The 17,534-nt window shown below is 42.0% G+C and overlaps 2 protein-coding genes across 2 annotated transcripts in view; one reads left to right on the top strand and one right to left on the bottom strand.

Moving 5' to 3' along the window:
• Positions 1 to 1,325: 1,325 nt before the first annotated feature.
• On the bottom strand, positions 1,326 to 15,763 carry MFAP3 (microfibril associated protein 3). The gene is made up of 3 exons (XM_032771620.2): positions 15,619 to 15,763; positions 6,758 to 7,244; positions 1,326 to 4,726 (listed from the first exon to the last, which is right to left on the bottom strand). Exons 2-3 carry the CDS (start codon positions 7,047 to 7,049, stop codon positions 3,984 to 3,986), a joined length of 1,035 nt encoding a protein of 344 aa, XP_032627511.1. The 5' UTR covers positions 7,050 to 7,244; positions 15,619 to 15,763; the 3' UTR covers positions 1,326 to 3,983.
• The window catches only part of FAM114A2 (family with sequence similarity 114 member A2), a 16,300-nt gene continuing 14,517 nt past the window's right edge, over positions 15,752 to 17,534 (top strand). Inside the window, exon 1 of the mRNA XM_032771600.2 lies at positions 15,752 to 15,923. The gene's annotated coding sequence lies outside the window, so the exon portion shown is untranslated. The remainder of the gene's footprint in view (positions 15,924 to 17,534) is intronic.

The raw sequence follows: 17,534 nt of genomic DNA, 5'->3' as shown, positions 1-17,534 counted from the left end.
TGCACTCTCTCAGTGCAGGAACTGGGAGTCTGCCAGGCTCTATGTGAGCTGAGCAAGTGAGTGGAAGACTTTTTATACACTCCCATTGCTCGCCAGCATGGTGAGGCAGAATCTGTCCCTTGAAGTTTTAATTAGTCCAGCTGTAGATTTGTGTTGTATTAGTTACGTGTCTCCTTCTGTGGAAGGGAAGCTCTGTCAAACCATAGGAAAAAGGCTCTCAGAATCTAAGATTAGAATAAAGACAGAAGAACAGAACAATTGTCTCTATAGGTGTGGGTCAGCAAATGTAGGTTTGAGGAGGCAAAGACTGCAATTTGTAACCACTCTTTTAGCTTGCTATAAGAAGCAATAAAGAAACCAAAGACTCTACTGAAATCATGTCAGGGCTGCTGTTCTGTAGCCATCTGTTTATGCAGCTGGTAGGAATCATTACAGATGGCCATGGGGACTTTAGGACATTACAAAATGACAAATCAAAGATGTTATGGCACAAATTGTCTTGCAGATAATCAGATACACAGGCAACCTTTACCAGTTTGCCTAACAGCTTTGCTGGCATTAGCTAAAGACAGCTGTTTATTAACTGTTTATGGAGAGCCCTTCTTTCCCCCTTTCTGATGCAAGAAAATTTAAATAGATCATAAAACTCATGGGTTTTTTTGCTAAATTTATTCTGCCAATCTACCAATTAATTTTATGAAAGTATGAATCATATGTTGTTACATAACACAGTCACATTGCACTCTATAGAATACAAATAACCAAGACAAAGTTACTTTTAGATACAATCTTGGCTAACGAGTAGAGTTTACAGTACAAGAAGTAAAATTGAGGTTAGGAAGAAAAGATAAAACAGCCGTGTGATTGTCAGAGACATTAACTGAAGCTAAGAAAAAGCATGCATCTTTTACAAGGAGTTTAAAAAAACTCCCACGTATGAGGTTTGAGTAATCTTTCCAAAATAAATTTTAGTTAGATGTATCAAAAAAATCCAAGCAGTAACAGATATCACTAACCTGGAAGTAATAGGTCAACCTGTTTGGAAACCACTATGTTAGGGTCCATTATCTGGAAATTATGGGTTCTACACATCATCATCATCATCCCTGCTCGCAGTGTCATAGGAATCTGTTCAATACACTCGCTGATGTCATATTAGGTTCCAACCCTGCTCTGATTAAGTTCAGTGGAAACAAGATTGGGCCCTACACTTCATAAATGCTACTTATGTACTGAAAATCCTACAAAACAGCCTCTCTCCCAGAAGTGAAATGACTTATTACTATGGTAAACTGGCCATTTGATTTTGGATTTTTTTTTAAAAAAAAGTAACTATCCAGCACATCGTTTCTGTATTTTCTGGCCTAATGGAACAAGTCCTTTCTCTCTGCTACTCAGACACCAGATGAAACAGATCGATAGGCAAAGACAGACTTGGTTTAGTAAGAACGCAGTGTTATCTACATAAACTATACAAATTAAAGAACAGATTCAGTTAAATCGGGAGCTGTTCTCTTACACTGACCTCACATAGCTCCAGTGTCATTCTGTTGCACGCAAGCTGCCATTTTTGATGAGACATCTGTCAATCATTATTGCACATCTGCTGGTTTGGAAGTATTTAAAAGGAGCCTTGATTTTACAGTTCCATCTCCAAATTGCATTTATAACATGGGGACAAAAACATTAAGGATGCTGCCACCATACGTAGTGTGAGAGTTTGAAAGAGGGGCACAGCGGCTTCTCTGAAAGACAGGCATGGTGAAGTGGAAACCCTGTGGCCTGGGGACCCTACAAGTTCAGAATACATGGTCATCTCTTCTGGCCTTAACATCTTTGAGCTATGACATTCAAACTCAATCAAAGGAAATTCTTTTCACCAGCATGCACAGTTAGCCTGCAGAATCACTGCCACCAGGAATCACTGAGGCCAATGGTTCAGCAGGATGCAAAAAAGGATTGGCCATTTATCTGAACAACAAGAATATCCGGAGTTATAACCATGACTATTAAAGAATAAATAAAGAGCTGAGAAAGGAATATAAACCCTTAAGATGAAGAGGAGCATAAACAACCTCTAGCTATATGAGGGTGAGGAAGAATCTCTCACTAAGGGCAGGTTATTCCAGATCTATTCCTCTGAAGCACAGCCACCTGTCAGAAACTGGAGACTGGAACAGATGGATTACTGGGCTGATCCAGTCAGCAATTCCTTTGTTCCTGATAAACACAGGCCTCTCAGTCAAGACAAGCTCTGCTAGACCTGCATTGCTTGGGTTTGGCTTCAGAAGCTTCTAGGAAAGAACTTAAAAATGCTTCAACCTCTAGTTCGCTAATACTGACACATAAATAGGATTTAGTCATGCTATTTATTACAAGGATGTATTAAAGCAGATGACCCTGCTTTGCAGAATGGCACTCCTGTATCTGTTTGTCATCCACCTCCACACCTGTAAACGTAACCTTAAAACCTCTGAAGAATCTTGACTGTTCCCTCTGGAAACCACTCGTTCAAGTCACCTTTCAAACATAGGAAGCAAAGAAAGAGATGTGGGAAGCTAAGCGGTGCTCCTGTTGCCAAGTTGTTAAAATTATATGGCAATATGCTTCCAGCAGTTGTAAGAAATTAATTTGCGGAGTGCTTAAAAGCCTTACATATATTTAAATCTCAATGCGATTTAAGTGATACACTTGTAAATGTTAAATAAAAAAAAAGGGAAAAGATCAGCATCAAAAAGCGAAACCAGGGGTCAGATTCTCTTCTACATTTCAGTTCCTAGGGCTTGGATCTCCTCATCTGAGGAATCTCCTGGCACAGGAGAGTCTCTTACTAGCACAGGGCAATGTATGGTCAGCTCCAGTGCTAGATCTCCTTGCAGCTCTAACCACAGGGCTTGCTAGAAATGAAAGAGGGCGTGGCCACAGGGTTACTGCAGATAGCAGAATCAGGGAGACATAACTAGCCACAGCTAAGAATCTGGCCCTAAGTTCCCCCTACTTTTCTTGTTAATGTTGTTTAGAAACAACTGCCTGAGACACTTGATCTGTAGATTTTTTTTTTTTTTTAGGACAACCAACTACCAGCTTGTCATCCCTTGTTCACGGCAATGTCAAATCCACCACAATCCTTTGGATTTTCTGCAGTGAGTAAAGTCAATAAGGTTCGGGGGGCAGACAATACTAGCAGTGCTGCCTTTCTGTCCTGCCATGTAAAACAGAAACAGAGAAGGCATCTGGCAATACTGGTCATTTAAGCATGATGCTGATTATGTCAAAATCAAGATTTAATTTTCCATATACTACAACGGCATTTTGGTAAGTTTCTGCAGAATCATCAAAACCTGAGAGCCCTGGTTATTCCATAAACTGCTTTGAAACAATGACAATTTAATCCAGATGCACAGTCTGGCACTATTCCTTATTCGAAGTACAGTACATTTTGCTGGTAACACAGAAGCAAAATACACAAAGCAGATTTGCCGAAGCCCGTGGTTTTGATGGGCTGCACACATCAAGAGGCAATTCAAGAAGAGCACACCTCTCAAATCGTCATGACAATAATGCAGGCAGACTTGAATCTGAAAGAATTCAGATTTCTTTGTGTAGATGAAGAAACAGTTCACAAAGGGAAGGATCCTATGGCAGGTGTTTAGCTCAATTTAGCCACCTTTGATACAGTAACTGAGGAGACCAAGAAATTGAATGTGAATCATCCCCTTTGTGAAATGCTTCCAGTGGAGTATGTTTGCTTTACAAAATTGTTGCGAAGGAGTATTCCAAATGGCCTCATCTAAGCAGGCTTTACATCTCTAGATCAGCACTGAGAAACATAGGTGAGGAAATGCCCAACTTAGGTAACAGTTTTGGCACCTCAAATTCTGGAAAAAAATTCATTATTTCTTGTGCACATTTGACTATGGTTCCTTTTCTCACGACGCCCTACAGAAATCAGATGCACCTTTAATAATCCCACCTTGCAGAATTCAGCAGACCTCTTCTTCAGATGGTAAAGAATGGCAGCTGTCATGGGAAACAGTGTCAATGCTTTGTATTTCTGACTGAAGGTGGACCGATACCTGGACTGCTATTTCTTGACCCTGCTCATTCATGGAGCCATCATCCGAGTCCCCTGCTGGTGAATTACTGCGCTTGAGCTCTGGGTTGATGGGGTAGATTGCATCTTGGGTAGTAAGGGCCTGGGTCTGTTTGGTGTCACCAACTTCATCAGGATCATCAACTCGCACTGCTTCGAAGATCTCCTCCATGAATGCCCTACAGTTGAGGATCAAAGGTGGGAGAGGGATGCTTCTAGCAAGCTCTTCAATGTATCGAGCAAATTCCATAGTCTTAAACTGGGTAACTTTGGCCAGCTCTAAGGTTTTGGCAGATGTGATGATAGGAATGCGCTTGGCGATCTCAAAGGCTTTCTGAAGCTTCTCAGCCCCTTCTGTCCTGAAGAACTCATTGATGGCCTTCTCTGTCTTGCGGAGGTGGCTGCTCATCATACACAGACGGGTGATGTTTAAAATGAGGATGATTGTGAAGGCGACCAGACACACAATCATGTAGTAGATGCTCATGTCTCCCGATGTGAAGACAACCCTCAGAGTGACTGTGTAGTAGGAGGTGCCATTACGATTAGTGGCTGCACAGGTGTACCGCCCGCGGTCACCAAAAGTTACACTGGTAATGTTAAGGATTCTGTCAGTGATCAACCATCTTCCACCTAAAGACCCAAAACAAACAAGTACAGTAATGAGACAAAGAGAATTACGAAAATGTAACAAATTATGCTTACTCCTTTATTGAGATACAGGCCTTGGCACTAAGTACTGCATCTCTTACGTAATACAAAGATTCCTCAATGATTATTCTAAATGTTGTGGAGATTTCGTTCTGTAGCTTGTTTAGTGAGAGTTTACAACTCAGGTGCTACAAGTACTTTTCTACCATAAGATTTTGCTCAAATCCCACCCTTTATTCCATTTTGTATTGTTCCGTGCTGTGCCTTTAGACTGACAGCTCTTGTGGCATGGATTCCAGTATTTGTGTAGCACATTTTGCCCACTGTACAGTGCTGTGTTTATTTACTGCTCTATACAATTATAACGTCCAATTTTCCATGTGGGTTGACTACGGCAAAAGTTAAGTGAGACATGGAAAAAGTCACACAGTCAGTAAGGGTATGGTATGGTTTTCCACTGCACACGAAGCCCAGGTCTGTGGGACCTGGGCTTGTGGATTTGGTGTTTCCAAGCCCATGCCTGAGCATCCAGACTGCACTGTACACTTGGGTTAACAATTGCTGGCCTGTCTCTCACAGCCGTACTAACGCCTTCATACTGCACTGCGCAGATCTTCTGACTTGGGTCTGTGACTTGACCTGCATCCTGACTGCAAAATGACAGGCCTTGGATCCAAGTCCAAGTGGGGCTTTTACTTGGGCTCTGACTCCCCTCACCCACATCAAGGTCCTAGCATCTGGGTCCTGCTGACCAAAGTCAGACTGAATTGCCTGTGGACAGGAGAGGGGCTTGGACTCAAACCCAAGTCAGAGCCTGTGTTTAGTGTGCAGTGTAGACATATCCTAGTAGCTCAGCTAGTGTTAAAACCCATCCCTGGAGACCCAGTCTTTTGCTTTAACCACTACACAACTGTGCTTCTTCTACTGACTGACAAAACTCTTGGTGTAAAATAAAAATAATAATAATACTGGCTTCCCAAGCTATTTCTTACATATTTACTAAATTAGGGATGACACATTTGCTTTCATAACTCAGTCTCTTCATTTACTCTGCTTTCAATTACATTTCCAGATGGCACCTAAAGATTATTTTAGCTGCACATAAGCTGGATAATACTCCAAATTAACATGCACAGCATTAAGAGGATACTGTCAAGTAGCTCAGGTTCACAATTTGACCTAGCTTAAAACTCGTTATCTAATGAGGAATGTTTTCCAGATTCTATAAACAGTATTACTTTTTTTCTTTTTTTAAATTAAACACTGAATGGCTAAGAGAGTGCATCTCCCTCTGTAGCAATGGTTAACCAGCAAAACTATTCCCTGAGCAGTTAAACATCCTGTTGATTTCCAGAGAGTTGCTGGCACATAAATCAGGAAGTAAATGTAATCACAGTCTCTCTCCTTCAGAAAGGACAAGAAAACAAGAGAATAGCTTGCCAGCTAGAAAAGGTCACAATTTGAGTGAAATTATTTTTAATGTATGCACCTAAGATGTTATCGTGTCCCTAGCCTCTGCTGGTCAGAGGGTGGAGATGGATGGCAAGAGAGAGATCACTTGATCATTACCTATTAGGTTCACTCCCTCTGGGACACCTGGCATTGGCCACCGTCGGTAGACAGGCTACTGGGCTGAATGGACCTTTGATCTGACCCGGTATGGCCATTCTTATGTTCTTATAAAGAGCAGGGCAAAATAAAAAATCAGTTACGGAGCTGATACGATGGCTTTTTAATTCTGTACCTTTGAAGCAAGACAGTTCAGCTGTACAAGATTAAGCATCACTGCAGAAAGGGTGAGCCAGTGGTCAGTCACTAGCCTGGGACTTGGTTCAATTCGCTGCTACACCACAGATTTCCTGTGTGACCTTGGGCAAAACACTTCGTCTCTCTGTGCCTCAGTTCCCCATGTGTAAAATGAGGATAAACCTCTCACGAGGGTTGTGAAGACAAATATGTTAAAGATGGTGAAGTGTTCAGATACTATCTATCTAAGAGAGGAGCAGAGCTTACCTTCATCTCTTTCATTGAGCAGCTGTGCTTTTGAATTGTACCAAAGGATAAATTCATACTGGCTGATGTTCAGTTTACATTCAATTAAAGCACTGGCCCCCTCCTTTGCTATGATATCATGATGTGCTGGAGAATTTGCCAAGACTCGGAAGACTGGATAAAGTGAAGCAGTCAGAGAAATGGATCTTGACCCAGGTGTAATTGTCCTGTTAGAAGCTACATTTTCCAGTGCAAAAGCAGCAGGCAGACCAGCACTAACAATCAAAGCTAACAGGCAAGAAAGGAGCTTCATGGAAGATTAGAGAAAATTGTTTTTTCATTTAACTTGAAGTAAGGAGCAGGATGTGTAATATCAAGCTGTCTACATTAAACCGAGATCAGTGAGGAGGGTCTTGAGTTGTTCATTGATAGAGAGCTTCCTGGAAATATCTGAATCCTAGTGCACTTTCAAGACCATCAATGTTAATAGTGGAAATGGGAAATCCAACTGGAAAAAAAAAAAGAGAGAGAGAATTAGGTTTGTTAATAATACCAAGCTTATGTGGTTTTCAAATCTCATTTCCAGTAAACAGATTTCAGACTAAAATAATTTAAACTGTCAGCTGAGAGGTTTGGCATCAGAGATGAGCTTAGGGCATGGCAAAGGGATGAGGGTAAGATGGTATTAGCATGATCAGTACTCCAGTCACTTCAGATGTACACTTGTCCTCCCATCCAAAATAAGACATCTCAGGGAGGCTAGGCATTAGGGGCAAAAAGAATGTAAGAAAAGGGCCAAAGTGTTAATAGATTGGAAATGCGTAGCTCCCATTGGGATCAAAATGTGGATTGTGTGTATGGCAGATAAAGAAAAACAGTTTTCACAACAGGGGGAAGACGAAGGATGAAAATGTAATTTTTTTTTTCCAAGTGATTTCTAGTCCTGATTTTCCAAAGGGTATTCACTCAGCCTCTTGTTCTGTACCTACAGATAACTGTGGATGCATTTCATAGCCCTGAGACAGGTACAAGCAGTAGTTAGATGCCTAGGTACTATAAAATGCACCCACAATTTTTTGTGCTTGAAAAACTGTATCTGCAATTATTTGTGGGCACAAAATGGAAAGTCACTTCTGAAATCTGGCCCTTAATGTCTAAATGTTCTTCCTCATGACAACTTTTCTTGCTTCCACATTATCAGACTCCACATTTTTACCATTATCTGATGCTGAAAATATTGCACTAATGGCTACTACTATTTAGCACTTACAGTACGTTTTTCATCTTCAAAGTGCTCTAAAAGCTACGAGTGCCAAATTATGCTCTGCATCTCCTAGTGATGTCAGTGGGTATTTTGACGAAGGACAGGACCCACAATTTTTAAAATGAAGGTGTGCACAAGATAACGGATGGCATTAGAACAAAAGACCAATATCAATGCTTCTGGTATATATCAGTTTTTTTCCACTGACAACCAAGAAGCAAAACATTTCAGTAAATACACTGAACTCCAAGAATGAATTGGCACGAGGAAGGTTTACATTTGTATATAATTTTCATGAAACCTGACCAGATATTTCTGATCTAGTAAATGTTCCTTAGACTCACAGAATCATAGAATATGAGGGTTGGAAAGGACCTCAGGAGGTCATCTAGTCCAACCTCCTGCTCAAAGTAGGACCAATCTCCAACTAAATCATCCCAGCCAGGACTTTGTCAAGCCTGACCTTAAAAACCTCTAAGGAAGGAGATTCCACCACCTCCCTAGAGAACCCATTCCAGTGCTTCACCACCCTCCTAGTGAAAAAGTTTTTCCTAATATCCAACCTAAACCTCCCCCACTTCAACTTGAGACCACCACCCCTTGTTCTGTCATCTGGCATCACTGAGAATAGTCAAGATCCATCCTCTTTGGAACCCCCTTTCAGGTAGTTGAAAGCAGCTATCAAATCCCCCCTCATTCTTCTCTTCTGCAGACTAAACAATCCCAGTTCCCTCAGCCTCTCCTCATAAGTCATGTGCTCCAGCCCCCTAATCATTTTTGTTGCCCTCCGCTGGACTCTTTCCAATTTTTCCACATCCTTCTTGTAGTGTGGGGCCCAAAACTGGACACAGTACTCCAGATGAGGCCTCACCAATGTCGAATAGAGGGGAAATGATCACGTCCCTCGATTGGCTGGCAATGCCCCTACTCATACAGCCCAAAATGCCATTAGCCTTCTTGGCAACAAGGACATGCTGTTCTTCATTCCTTCCAGACTGTCCCATGGCAATGAAAACCAATTTATGATGGGAAAAACACAAACTAAAATACTTTGGTATCTTAATGAATATCTGACTTCAATCTTTATCATCTGTTCTTCTACCAAAAACAAATGCCAGTAGGGTTGTATTTCATAACTATGACAGTACAAAGGATTAAGTGATTCATCTATATGCTTTACATAAATGAGGCAGCAGGCACTTGATAAGTTTTTCTCATCATTTTGACATTACTAGTTAACACTGCTTATAGTACTTTAACATACCACAGAGGAACAGGATCACTGCACAAAGGATTACTCTACAAATGAAGGCACCTATTTTTTGCTCTTTAGCTCCTTTATAGGCTAGATCAATCAATCACATCCAGGAATTAGGAAATTCATTTACCATATACTATGCAGGCTCAGAATTTTTTATTAAAGGTTATTTGCCAAGGATGATCTGGATTTCTAATCTGACAAGATAACTTTGTCCCATCATTGGTTGCTGTTGTCAAAAATCAGTTAATTAGAAAAAACAGTACTGTTATTTGGCTCTCCTTCAAGGTTCAACTGACAGGCATGTCTAAACCTGAGGTGGAGTTAAGAGTAGGCCCCAACTGTTGTTTCTGTGTAAACCCACTGAATGGCACCGAGCCTGTCTCTCCCCCCATTCTTTTTTCTGCATGTCTCATTTCTTGTTTCTTCCTTTAGGATGAGGCCAGTTGCTGTAGAAGGAACTCGATTAGTGCCACGCTACTGAGCAGAACCCATTTCCCACAGGCAAGCTGACAAGGAATGGAGTTTCCTAGTTAGCTGCATTCCACCAGGGGCATCTCTGGGAAAGCTCAAAGAAATGCAAAGAAACTGGTGCTGATCCAGTTCTGCTGGAGCTAGAGCAGGCTGTCCAGGGAGATATTCTGGGGACATTATTTAGCCCCTAAGGCACACTGTTGCACATATCACATCCACCAAGCTATTTAATATCTTGGATCCCTCTTTCATCTCCCTTTACATTTCCCCCATTCTCTTTCTTGCTCCCGATGCTTTCCCCAATCATCTTGCCTTGCTCTCCTTTTTCTCCTCTTGCCTTTGTGCTTTCTCTCATCCCCCTTACCCATGGCAAATGGGGGCAGACAGATATGCCAGGTGCCCTCTCTGTTCCTTCGCATCCTCCTTGTTCAACTATTCCTTTTCCTCTTGACTCCTAATCAATAACTCCACAAACTTCATTTCCCTTACCATGCTCCTCAGTTTATCTGGTGTTATTTTGCTGGTAAGCTGTGTAGGATAAGGCACATGTCCTATTTATTTATGTCTCTGACACACTAAGTAACTTTACCACTCTCTCACTTTTATAATGAAATCAATAAATAGTATTGTCAGCACTTGTTTCTCTCTGGTCTATATGTCAGCTGAGAAAACCCATTCGGGGCTGAAACTTGGCATGTAAACATCTTAGTTTAGTAGTAAATTAATGCTTTTAAATTTCAGAAGTTACATAACTGTAAAAATATATAAACCAAAAATGTTAGAAGTTGATGAGCTGAAGATTTTTTTTGTGCTTATATAAGTACTTTGATTTAAAAAAATATTTTATCAAGTAACTATTCCATAATATGAACTAATCACTATTGGTACAATTTAAAAAAAATAAAAAAGTTTAATACGCACAAGACAAATGCAAAGTTTCAGAAGGATATTTTCCATACACACTTAATCAAGCGACATGACATCTGTTCTCATTTCTTGTATATATATGAGACACTATTTTATAACACAGAGGTTCTGCTTTTTCTTTAAACTTCCCCCTAACCCACAGGAAACAAAGTGCAATAAACAGTTCTGTATAAAAGAAACAACAAAGAGCAAGAAGATTCAAAGTTTATATTGACACACAATCTTTCACTCATTTTTTTTTGATGGGGGTGAAGACAGAACAATAATATGAATTAAGGCCAAGGCGTTAACCTACCCTTTGTCTTTAATGTCACAATTTAAATGTTATTTCAAGATAGGGGTTGCAGCCTACAAACCCTTACTGATATGAGTAGGATGCAATCATGAGTAAGCATTATTCATGTGACTAAAGTTTTAAAGCATCAGTCCTAGTTTTGTCAGATGAGATCTGATTCAATAAAAGTTGTGGAAATGTAGTTCATTTAAAAAAAGGTGTTAAATATAGTTTCAGATACTACACGTGTTTCCACATGTCCCTGCTGCCAATTTTTGTGGTCTTATCTTATTTTTTCTATTTTTTAAAAAAGATTTTCCTCATTTTATTATTGTTGTGTGAAAGACTATTCTAACAGGGTAAGAAAATTGCCAATACAGGGGAAACAGAGAAATTGACTATAAACAAGTGTGTCAAATGCTCAAAGTAAACACACTGAAAAAAAAGAAATTATGTTTTTCTTTTCTCGTTTTTAATTACAGTAATCTTAGGAGCGGCTTACAAAAATTATAGCTAGAACAGTTTCAGATAAAAACACTCCAGGGGTGAATGTTTTTGGAAAGTATGAGCAAAATCAGAACACTTATTTTTCAGTTAGGAACAAAACATTTCTATTTTAAAAGATTTTACGATCTGTTTTCTATGCAAGTACAACTGAAAAATATCCAAACACTACAAGTGGGGTATCCGCCTTCCTGAAAAACAGTAACTAGGGCCCTGGTCCTGCACAGACTTACACGTGTTTATCTTTACACACTGTAGGTCAGATTCTGTGTCACTAACATCCATAAGAGCTTTGACACTGACTTCAATACAGGCAGGATGGGATCCTGTGAGCAATCTCACCGACTTTAACAGAATTACAGTGCATGAAGTTAAACACGTGCTGAATAAACTTTTGTATGACCGAAGCCCAGAAAGAAAAATAAAGGATAAGAAATGAAAAAACAAACAAGCAAACAAAAGGGTGTGTGTGTTGGAACATGAATAGCACAAATATTCCCATTAAGTTTTCAGTGGGTATTATTTATGTGACTATGGAATCATATAATAAATATAAATATCAATTTTAACTCCATACGTGTGGTTTCTCAGCTGCTTTTGCTATTTGTAGTTATAAAACTGACTAAGCGCTTGGCTATGAAACTGGAAATACACAGCACAAGCTGTTGAGTGATTAATGTTTTACTGTTCAGTGATTGTTAGTTATATTGTTAAATGTAACTTGAATATACAATGGGCCCAAACCTGCCACCAGATATATACACATAGCTCCACTTGACTTGAATGGGAGTTACAAAGGTGTATCTGAGGGCAATTTTGGTTCTGATAGGTGCAAAGGGAGCATGTTAAAATTATACTACATAACAATCAAGTTCTACATTTCCTCAGTTCAGAGTGTTACAAGTCTCAATCCTACAGCTGCATGTGCAGGTGGACATCCCTATGCCTGAAGGATCAAAGTCTAAAATATTAATCTTAATGCAACATTAACATACATTTCTGCAGTCTGTACAATATATTTAGATAGCAGATTTAGGGTATATCGTCACTCCAGAGTTGAGTGATTGAGTTAACTCCTCTTAAATTAGCCCAGCTCCAGTGAGAGCAGTCACACTGCAAAATAACATTGCAACTGCACAGAGGGGTTGTGTCAGCAGCTGATGAGTTGTGCTAACTTGAGCTGTAGTCTAAACCAGTGGTTCTCAAACTAGGGCCGCTGCTTGTTCAGGGAAAGCTCCTGGCAGGCCAGGCAGGTTTGTTTACCTGCTGTGACCGCAGGTTCGGCTGATCGCAGCTCCCATTGGCCACGGTTTGCTGCTCCAGGCCAATGGGGGCTGCAGGAAGGGCGGCCAGCATGTCCCTCGGCCTGCGCCGCTTCCCGCAGCTGCGATCGGCCGAACCTGTGGACGCGACAGGTAAACGAACTGGCCCAGCCCGCCAGCCAGCCCTAGTTTGAGAACCACTGGTCTAAACTCACTGAAGATAAAAGCACCAGCACACTTGGATTAACCATTTTATGTGGTTGGGATATGAGTTAAGGGCAACATGCAAGTTAACTCTGCAGTGAAAATAAGTTATTATTTTCTTTACTGAATCAGACACAGAGTAGCTTATTATACTGAATCACTGTAATCTCCTGACTAATGATGTTTTAGAGTGTGGAGATAATTCCAATATCTCCAGTGGTTTTCTTGTGATAATTTTAATAATTCAAAATGAAGAAATTAAGTTATTAGATTTTCAAGTTTTTTTAACTCTATTTCTAAACTGACATTAGAAACCTAAGTCAATCATTTCAACACTGGAAATATCTAGCAACATTTTCCCTCAGCAGAGTGAGCTAACTATCTTAAGTAATTGCATATGCTAACCCCTATATGTGCAATGAATTTGCATAATGTATAAAACATCAGGAGTGATGGGTCATTGAATTTTACCATTAAATTCTTCAAGGTCTGATTTATTATAAATTGTTTGTCACATTTCCCTTTTTGCAAACCTATTATTATTAAGCAGACAATGATCTTTCATTGTCAACTGCTGGAAGAGAATGTTTTGCTAAATCCATATTACTCAACCATCATCACATTTCTGCAAAACAGCTGCTGAAGCTGATAGAGTCAAAAAGAGGATAAAACATGAAAAGTGCAAACATAACATTTTTCAAGAAAGTATTAAAACCAAGGCAAGAGAAAGCATTCACAGTAGTAATTGGAATTGTTTATGTCTGAACCTGAAGTTAAGCTCAACATATTTAACCTTTACTGAGTCGTAAGAATGGCCATACTGGGTCAGACCAAAGATCCATCTAGCCCAGTATCCTGTCTTCCAACAGTGGCCAATTCCAGGTCCCCCAGAGGGAATGGACAGAACAGGGAATCATCAAGTGATCCATCCCCTGTTGCTCATTCTCAGCTTCTGGCCATACTTAACAACAAAGAGTTGTGGAGGGATAAATATTCAAGATGCATGTGGTTATATGAGTCAAATCTTTGGCTATCACCTGTGAAACTGACAGTTTAACTTTAACTGTCAATGAGATTACTCATACTACTTAAAGTTACACGCATGCATAAGTCTTTGTACGATGGAGACCTGAGAGATAGTAAGTTATATAGCTCTACATCATTGGGTGTAACATCATTTCACATATCTAGATAAACTGGAATCAAAAAACCAAGATACACTTCCCAATCCCTAGACTGTCCAAACTAATTGGTGATTCTGGCAAATGACTGGGGTATCAATTTTAAAATATACCAACTCCATAATAACCAGCATTGGGACTATCAGACTGTAGCCCTGAACTCTGAATTTTCCTATCTTTAAAGCTCCTTCTATAATCATCTACAACAACAACATTTAATTTTCACTTCAATCACAAATCTACTTTTTCATGACTAGAAAATATTCTCTTACTGTATATATATATGATCTTTGTGTAGCCTGTCAAGTAGTTTGTTACAATACATGTTTGAAAAAAATAAAGTTGAAATTAGTGTATGACAATTGACATTTTTTCCCACATGATAAATGTGATAATATATTAGAAACTACAGGGGATTTCAAAATGAGTAAACTGAAAATTGAGTCTCTCAAGGGCCCCACAGCTGCATGTATTTATGCATTTGCTTAATTCTATTCATGTGAGTAGTCCTACTGAAATCAGTGAGACTTCTCACAACAATATGCATAGTTTCAAGTATAAAATCCTTATCATTAGGCCATTGATTTCAGTGTGCTTTGAATTAGACCTAAAGCCCCCATTTAAAAAAGCCCTTAAATACATTCTTAAATTCATCTCAATTCAAGGAGGCACTTAAATCCATGCTTAATTTGAAGCATGTGTTTGGTTGCTTTCCTGAATTAAAGATTAAGGCTTCAATTGAGCATGCTGATTCATGTGGGCAGACCCTTCCATCCAGGGCAGAGCTGTACTGATGGCAATGGGGCTCTGCAGGATGACAAGTGCCTGTTTGCCCAGATCAGTTTACAGGATTGAGGCCTAAGACTTAACCATTATATTTCTCCCCTTGCACATTTTATAAGAGGGGCAACCAGCTCTAGAGACTGTATGCTGTCCTGGTAACCATGTCACTGATAATAACCATAGTGGTAGAGTGTGAATAAAGATACATATCATGATTTTTTAAAAACATATTGCATTTTAAAACAAATCTGATAGCAGCTGCAAATTTCGCGCTCTCTGTTTTAAAAGCGCACCAATGGCTCAAATGACATCTTAAAATGTAACAAAAATGAAAACAAAACCCAAACAAACCCGCAAACCAAAACACCGTGGCCAGGGCATCCCAAAGTGTCAAGAGCACCATCCCAGAACACAGGGCGGCCGGGGTATCGAGGGCTCGCTGTGATGCAACAGGGCCCCGCCAGGCTGAAGCACTGTGATGTCATGACAGAGCCCAGGTGAGAGGGGTGGGCTGCATGACACCGGCCACAGGGCATCCCCCAGCAGGTCTCTAGGGAAACACAGTGCAACCTCCCTGTGCTGCAGCGTCCGCGCGGTGACGTCATGGCCTGACTGCCCGGGGCAGCATGACGTCAGGCCGGGCCACTGCAGCCTCCTCCTAGGACTGAACAAGGCTTCGCCGAGATGCCCCCTGACATCACTGCGACGTCACCGCGGTGACACGCTCTGTCGTCACGGCACGGCACCTTACCGACAGGCTGAAGCTGGTAGGAAGTGGGCTTGGCCGGAGCCCCCGGACCGCTCGGACCCCGACCCTGTAGAGAAGCCAACGGACCTTTCCCTCCCACTGCCAACCCGGAAGTGCCTCTGTGTCAGAGAGAGGCGGCTGCCGGGTCAGCGTGCCCTTCCGGGGTCAGCGGGGGGCGCCCGTTTGCCCTGCAGTCTCTATGGTGCCGGTCCTCCGGCGGTGTGTGTCCGTGGAGGGGCACGGCTGAGACGTGGCGGGGGCTGTCACCGGCAGAGGCGGGGGCGGCCGGGCGGGAGCCTGCCCTGCAGGTGAGCGCCGGGGTGGGCGATCCTGGGGGGCAGGGGGCGGGGCGTTGGGGAAGACCCTGGGGTAGGGGCGTAGGGCTAGTGGTGATCCTGGGAACAAGGGTGGGGCGTGCTGGGGAGATCTTGGAGTGGGGACAGGATGGGGTGCTGGGGGGCAGGGATGGGGCGTGCTGGGGAGATCTGGGAGGGGCACAGAGGGAGAGGGGTCTGGCGTGATCCTGGGGGATGGCGGGCGTGCTGGGGAGATTTGGAGAGGGGTCAGAGGGAGAGGGTGCTGGGTGATCCTGGGGAGCTGGAGTGGGAGATGCTAGGGAGACCCTGGGGTTAGGGCGTAGGTGCTCGTGTGATCATGGGGACAAGGGCGGGCGTGCTGGGGAGTCTTGAGGGGGACAGGAGGGAGTGCTGGGGGGCGGGCTGGGGAGATCTTGGAGGGGGACAGAGGAGAGGGGTGCTGGTGATCCCTGGGGTGGGGTGGGGTGTGCTGGGGGAGATCTTGGAAGTGGAGTCAGAGGAGAGGTTGCTGGGGTGATCCCCCTGGGGGGCAGGAGTGGAGGGTGCTAGAGGAGATCCTGGAGGGGGGACAGAGGGAGAGGGGTACCAGGGTTGATCCTGGGGGGCAGGGGTGGGGTGTGCTAGACGAGACCCTGGAAGAGGGTGGCAGGGCATAGATACTAGGGGAGATCTGGAGGAGGAGGGCTAGAGGGCTGGGAGGGGTGTGTTGAGGGGGACGAGGGCAGGAAGCCATGTTTGAGAAGGTAGCTAACAGCAAACATGTTTTCTCAAACTAGTCCATCTTCTAGTCACTTTGGAGTCATGCACCTTCATCTGGGTGGGTGACTACCTGGGAGCATGAACGTTGAACCTTGGGAGGGAGTTGAAGCCCTAGTGCACTTGTCAAGTTTTTTACATCCTGTGTCTGATGGAAAACGTGTCTAAATCCTGCGGGCAAGGGCTTGAGCCTGCACATGTGTTTGTAAAATACCAGGAGTGTAGAAATGTCTCTGGGACGTGTAGGTGGGGGATGAAGAGACAGAGGGGAAAATGGGGTACATGCACCTAGGATTTTGGAAATGTCATCTTAAATTGACAGAGTGGTGATTTGTCTCTTCTTTTTTACTAAGAGAAAGGTAACCAGTACATTACAATGTAACAAGCTGATCTGATTGCATCACCAGCAGACTTTCTGGGATTTATAAATAAATGTAGAATGGAATGTTACTGTATTGATTCACCAGAGATATTTTAGTACACCTAAGTCAGGCTATTTAAAGTCAGATTCCCATAGCAGCCATAAGTTGGCATCCTTTTGCTCATATAACGAGCTTCATTACAATGTCTTGGAGTTGGAGTTAATGAAATTATGACTGTTTGGCCCATCAATAACAGGGAAAAAAACTCATTTACAAGTGGTGGTTTATAGGTCCTTATCCCACAGCTGGATTTGTATGGCAGCTTGTGACTTCAAATGCAAATTGTCAGTTACGATGGATTTCCAGATTGTTTGTACACTTTAAAAAAGCTCTGCCATAAATGCACAGCACTCAAATAAATACGCTGCAACTTACTCAACTGCCCAAGTTCTAATAATGCTGTTCTTTCATATTTGGCAAACGC

This window comes from Chelonoidis abingdonii, chromosome 7 (assembly GCF_003597395.2).
Source record: "Chelonoidis abingdonii isolate Lonesome George chromosome 7, CheloAbing_2.0, whole genome shotgun sequence".
In the NCBI taxonomy this organism is placed as follows: domain Eukaryota; kingdom Metazoa; phylum Chordata; order Testudines; family Testudinidae; genus Chelonoidis; species Chelonoidis abingdonii.
Note: the sequence above shows the minus strand (reverse complement) of the source record. Positions and strands in the feature narration are given on the sequence as shown.

Excerpts from the sequence above, each read along its gene's own strand:
- MFAP3 (XM_032771620.2), bottom strand. The coding sequence starts at position 7,049 with ATGAAGCTCCTTTCTTGCCTGTTAGCTTTGATTGTTAGTGCTGGTCTG. Across the intron at positions 4,727-6,757 it reads GCTCAATGAAAGAGATGAAG|GTGGAAGATGGTTGATCACT; the intron begins GTAAGCTCTGCT and ends TTGGGTCTTTAG.